The sequence below is a fragment of the Salmo salar genome, chromosome ssa14 (assembly GCF_905237065.1).
Source record: "Salmo salar chromosome ssa14, Ssal_v3.1, whole genome shotgun sequence".
Taxonomy (NCBI): domain Eukaryota; kingdom Metazoa; phylum Chordata; class Actinopteri; order Salmoniformes; family Salmonidae; genus Salmo; species Salmo salar.
The window spans coordinates 24,775,183-24,781,182 of NC_059455.1; the positions used below are offsets into that span (position 1 = coordinate 24,775,183).

Here is a 6,000-nt window from a genome sequence, read left to right on the forward strand (position 1 = left end):
AAAATCAGCAGGGGATCAAATACTTTTTTCCCTCACTGTATGTGTATGGACAGATATTTGTGGCAGATACTCTGGATTGTCATTGCTAACACAATCATATCTAGTGGTGTTTGTTGTCAAACAGTTACCCCCATTTACACTTTCTCCTCCCTGGAGATGTTTTAATATCAAATGGAAGGACCTGCAGTTGTGTTTCCTTGGTAACAGCCAATGTTTTTTTTATCTCTTCCTCATTTTAGCTTAAGGCTCCTTGGCTGAATTCAGAGAGAACACTGTTATGTTATTTTTTCCTTGTCTGAAAACCCAATTGCTCCTTTGGCAGATCAGGGAGAATGTCGAGATTAAGGTAGACTTCCAAGACGGATCACAGCAATCAGGATGATGCCAGACAGAGGAAGTGAGCTTCCACTGAGTTTTGTATCAGTGCTCTGTGTTCTTTGTGGTGGTGTAGCCTAGTACTTGGTTTTTATCTTCTCACCAAATGGCTCTATTTTCCCTCAGGCGCTTGTTCAGTGAAACCACATTTCCACTGAAGTGTCATGAGGCCTATGTTTACACATACAGGAGCACCAGGTAGTACTCCTCGGATAGAGCTAAAAGGAACACAGCTGCTCCAGTGCACTGATTGGGTGGAAGTAGGAAGTACATTAGCTCCCTCAGGCTGTGTGGAATCTTTGCCCTCAGAACAACCTCAATTCGTTGGGGCATGGACTACAAGCTGTCAAAAGTGTTCCACAAGGATGTTGGCTCATGTTGACTCCAATGCTTCCCACAGTTGTGTCAAGTTGGTTGGATGTCCTTTGGGTGGTGGACCATTCTTGATAGACACAGGAAACTGTTGAGCATGAAAAACCCAGCAGCGTTGCAGTTCTTGACACAAACCGGTGCACCTGTTACCTACTACCATACCCAATTCAAAGGCACTTAAATCTTTTGTCTTGCCCATTTACCCTCTGAATGGCAAACATACACAATCCATGTTTCAACAGTCTCAACACTTAAAATTCCTCCTTTAACCAGTTTCTTCCTCTTCATCTCCATTGATTGAAGTGGATTTAACAAGATAAATAAATAAGGGATCATAGCTTTCACCTGTATTCACCTGATCAGTCTATGTCATGGAAAGAGCAGATGTTCTTAATGTTTTGTGTACTCGGTGTGCTGTGATAATATCTGGACGATTTCCTGCTGTTCACCAGCTGATAGACATTATTTATTTAGCCAGAAATGCCTTGTGAATGCAGTAGAATCTTACAGACATCCAGCAGCTTACTCTCCAGTGAGGTTGTGTTAGAGAGAGAAATAATTATCTCTGATTTTCTCTGCTGTAATCATAATAATTTGGAGGAAGAAAAAATCTTGGAGGTGGCTTTATATTCTATTGTCTCCCAAGTGGAGGATGAATGAGAGATATTGTCTCTTTCTTGTTTACCTGTTTCCTTGCGGTGGGCAAAGAGATAAAGTAATGAATTTTGACTTGAAGCCTTTGGGCCAGGGCCCCTGCATGCTAATTGGAATCCTATGTAAATGAACGCTTCCTCCTATGCACCTTCCCATGGGCTCGCTCTGTTGGAATACATTTGTTGATATCCCGAATGATGCAAGGGTTGACCACCCCCCCCACCTCTCTTCTCCTGTCTCTTACCATCCCAAGTGACATGCTTTATCATGGCTCTGTGTTCCTGGGGGAAAATGAATCTGCATTGTGAAAACGCGGGCCGTGATTGTGCATACAAATGCATGGCTCTGGGCCGTGAAAATGGAAAATCTGCTGGAGCCTCTTCAGAATGAGAAATGCTGTCGCAGCAGCTGTGCTGGCCTGGATAGAGTACTTTTGGCAAGTGTTAATAAAGCCTGAAGAGGCACTCGCTATCTGTTCCCAGTCCTTTCTTATAGATAGCAGCGGGAATGAGTGGAGAACTATGGGCATCCTCTACAATGTTGGAGAACACTCCTCATATCTCAGGGAAAGGTTGTGCTGGTTTTCTGTATTTTTCTGTTCTCTGTTGTTGCGTATGTGATTTCAGAAGTAAAAACAGGTCATGGTCAGTTCCCTTAGATGGTGTATTTTGGGAAAGTATATCAAAGGATAACCTAAATAAATACAAATGTATACCAAACATAAGGAGCCCCTTCTGAATATTGAATTGCACCCCCCTTTGCCCTCAGAACAGCCTCAATTCATTGGGGCATGGACTCTACAAGGTGTCAAAAGTGTTCCACAGGGATACTGGCTCATGTTGACTCCAATGCTTCCCACAGTTGTGTCAAGTTGGTTGGATGTCCTTTGGGTGGTGGACCATTCTTGATACACACAGGAAACTGTTGAGTGTGAAAAACCCAGCAGCCTTGCGGTTCTTGACACAAACCAGTGCGCCTGGCACCTACTACCATACCCTGTTCAAAGGCAGTTCAATCTTTTGTCTTGCCCAGTCACCCTCTGAATGGCAAACATACACAATCCATGTCTCAAAAGTCTCAAGGCTTAAAAAATCCTTCTTTAACCTGTCTTCTTCTCTTCATCTACACTGATTGAAGTGGATTTAACAAGTGACATCAATAAGGGATCATGGCTTTCACCTGGATTCACCTGGTCAGTCTATGTCATGGAAAGAGCAGGTGTTCTTAATGTCCTGTACACTCAGTGTGGAATAGAATGTATCATATTACCCAATTTCTTTAATGAATCTAAAGAAAATGTGTGCTCCGTTTGTGTTGTTCTTTGGCTTTAACGGAAAAATACTCTGCATTTGGAGTCATGTATCAAGTCTTATAGTGGCTTTTTGTCAATACAATACATCCAGTGTATTTTCAACCTCTTGTCATTCCACTCCAGACAATACTGCCAGCATCGTGGCACGGAGGCGTCAGTTCAGCCAGGCGGAGCAGGATCTCTACCAGCTTCCTGTGGTTGTCAGGGACGGGGGGGAGCCCGTCCTGAGCAGCACCTCCACCCTGACCCTCCGGGTGTGTGTCTGCCAGAGAGGAGGTAGCAGCAGCAGTAGCAGCAGCAACAGGGTGAGGGCCTGCCAGGTCCCGGCCTTCCTCTCCACAGCTGGCCTGAGCACCGGGGCCTTTATCGCAATTCTGCTTTGCATCATCATCCTGCTGGGTAAGAGACAAGAGAAGTGGAAGGAGGTGGGAGGTAGGGGGCACGTAGAGGAGACGAGATGGGAGAGAGAAAGAGAGGGAGGGAGAGAAAGGGAAAGAGAGAGACAGAGACCGTGAGAGAGAGGAAGCTCTATCTTGCCTTGAGGTAGAAATAATGAAAGGCTTCACACCAGCTGAGGGAGTACCTCTGGCTGATTTGTTTCCAGCAGCAGAAGGCCACAAGTCCACTCTCAAATCACTTTGCAGGTCGTTGCCATCAGAGAATCAGGTGTGTGTTTTGAACCTTTAGACTGGTGCAGTGTAATGACATATTGTAAGTTGCTGTGGTCTTGTCCCCTCTCCTCTGACATGTCCTGTACTGTAGCCATCGTGGTGCTATTTGTCCTCCTGCGGAGCAAAAAGGGCAAGAAGGAGCCGTTGATCATCTCTGAGGAGGACATCCGGGAGAACGTGGTCACCTACGATGACGAGGGCGGGGGCGAGGAGGATACGGAGGCGTTTGACATTGCAGCGCTGCGGAACCCTGCCGGGGCAGAACAGAGGAGGCTGCGGCGGGAGGTAAGGTCTGGGGAGGAGGGGTGGCTGGTGGCCTGTGGGCCCCAGAGCCCGTCCCTTGTGCTGCTCGACACAGAGGACATGCACCACGTCATCAGACAGAGAGTAGTAGACGCTGACAAGGACACCAGCGGACCGCCCTATGACTCCCTCCAGACGTACGCGTATGAGGGCTGCGGCTCCCCCACGGGGTCAGTCAGCTCTCTGGGGCTGGCCCAGGTCCTGCCCCCTGAACTCAGCTACAGTGACCTGGAGGACTGGGAGCCGGAGGGCCACATGCAGGCCAGACTGTTTGGGACAGAACTCTCTGAGACAGAACAGACCATAACCCCCTAATGTAAAACATCTCTCCTCTTCTAACCAGTTTAAGGTTAACCTAGCGATACAAAGCTATTTGAGTTGTACAACTTGTTCCTTTTTTTGTGTGGAATTGAATGTCATTTAACACTGGTCTCTGTCAAGTGGAGTGGAGGAAACTATTTAAACATTTTTAGAAAAGCAAATCATGAAGTTGGTATAAAAAAAAAAATGATTTTCCCAAGTGTATATTTTTATTGATGAATAAAGTGCAGTGATTTCAGATAATTGAATTTATGTGCAAGTCTTGTGTCATATTGTATAATGTGTCTGGTCCCATAGGAGTCTCCTTTGTACCGTTGTGGTAAGTATCTGGGTCAGTATTCATAAAGCAACTCAGGAGTGCTGATCTCACGTCCTCTCTGTCCGTATGATTGTAGTCATTATGATCTAAAAGGCAAAACTGATTCTAGATCAGCACCCCAACTCTGAGACGCTTTATGAACACGGACCCTGTTCTTGTCATTGTGCTTGCTGACCCCACAGTCTTCAAGTACTACAGTAACCTTCCAAGGTCTTTCAACTCTTTTTTTAAGTTAACCAATATACATTTGTGTACGAAAAGAAAAACTACATCACAGGAGCAGATAAACTTTTAATTGGGAAACAACACAATTCTATGAATGATAATTGGATCCAAATGCTTTGGTGTACAGCTTTTTATTTCGGCACTGGGATTTATAAACCAGTTGTGAAACGGTCTTGTTTCCTGCTCAGACTTGATCAATTCCCACGAGAGCCCGGCTCCATAAATAAAGGAACAATAAACTGTTCCTTAATGTCTTTATAATAACAGGCGATGAGGGGAATCTCATTTGAATTACAGACAATATGAATCAATGTTAAACTTTCTGATGATACACATGAAACAGGAAGAATGATCATCAATTCAGAGCTCATCCATTTACTCACACCATGTCTTATATATCCTGTTGAAATGATAACGTGTGACTCCGACGTCGATCACGTCTTTGAATATGACAGTACAGCCATACAGTCCAGAACACCATTCCACACCCACCTACAATAATACACGTACAATATATTCTGCATTGCAAACATTCTTATTGTGCCACTTATTCACAGCAAGGTAATTAGGGGAGATGTTTGTGTACTTATTCCTTTTTGAAAACAACTGTGACCCCAACATAGATAATCATTCTGTTGCCATAGTGGTGGTGAAATGATGAATAATGCATTACTATATAATTGCATTCTATCGGAGAAGGATGTTTAAAGGCTATGGAGGGTAAATAGCATCTCTGCGGCCACCATAACAAATTTGATTACTTACGTCCCACAAAGGAAAAAGGAAACCCACCCAATGAACTGTTATGACAATTTGGTTTTAAAGTTGTGGGATCAACAGAGCCAATGATAAAAGGAAAATCCTGGTAAGTCCCAGTGAATATATTCAAATACATCCTGCATCTCAGTGTTATCTGATGCTATATACTCCCTCATGAATTAATGATTGTATTAATTTGGCCATTAAAAATACATACAGCTGTTACAGTTAGAGACTACATAATAGTTGTCATCGATTGGATGATTGGCGTGTTATCATTCAATATCGAGGAGAAACAAAACAAATACTGTAGCTACATGTAAAAAGCATACCTATGTTTTATTTCAGTATGTCCATCCATCCCAATGACGATAGTAGAATGAAGCCCCCATACCAGTCATCTACTGTACCCTCTCTCCATAAAACATGAAAGCAAACTGTGTGATTTGGACTTAACAACCAATGCTAATGCTAATCTTAATTAGCATTCAAGATACTGACATTTAGGAAGTAAACATAATTATTGCAGGAAAGAATGTACTTTTGCTCGTTTTCACCCAGCTTCCCTGCCATACAACAGCTCTAGTGGCTGTTTCATAAGCTCCAATCAGTATAAAAGTATCCATTATTTTAATAGGCCTACTGTTAAATAATTAATGTAGAAAATAAAATCTGAAGCCAAAACAAAT

The 6,000-nt window shown here is 43.5% G+C and overlaps 1 protein-coding gene across 1 annotated transcript in view; it reads left to right on the plus strand.

Moving 5' to 3' along the window:
- cdh18a (cadherin 18, type 2a) overlaps positions 1-4,260 on the plus strand; it is a 58,307-nt gene extending 54,047 nt beyond the window's left edge. Inside the window, exons 11-12 of the mRNA XM_014140420.2 lie at positions 2,837-3,112; positions 3,476-4,260. Coding sequence (XP_013995895.1) covers positions 2,837-3,112; positions 3,476-4,002 — 803 coding nt within the window. The 3' untranslated portion in view covers positions 4,003-4,260. The remainder of the gene's footprint in view (positions 1-2,836; positions 3,113-3,475) is intronic.
- Positions 4,261-6,000: the final 1,740 nt, after the last annotated feature.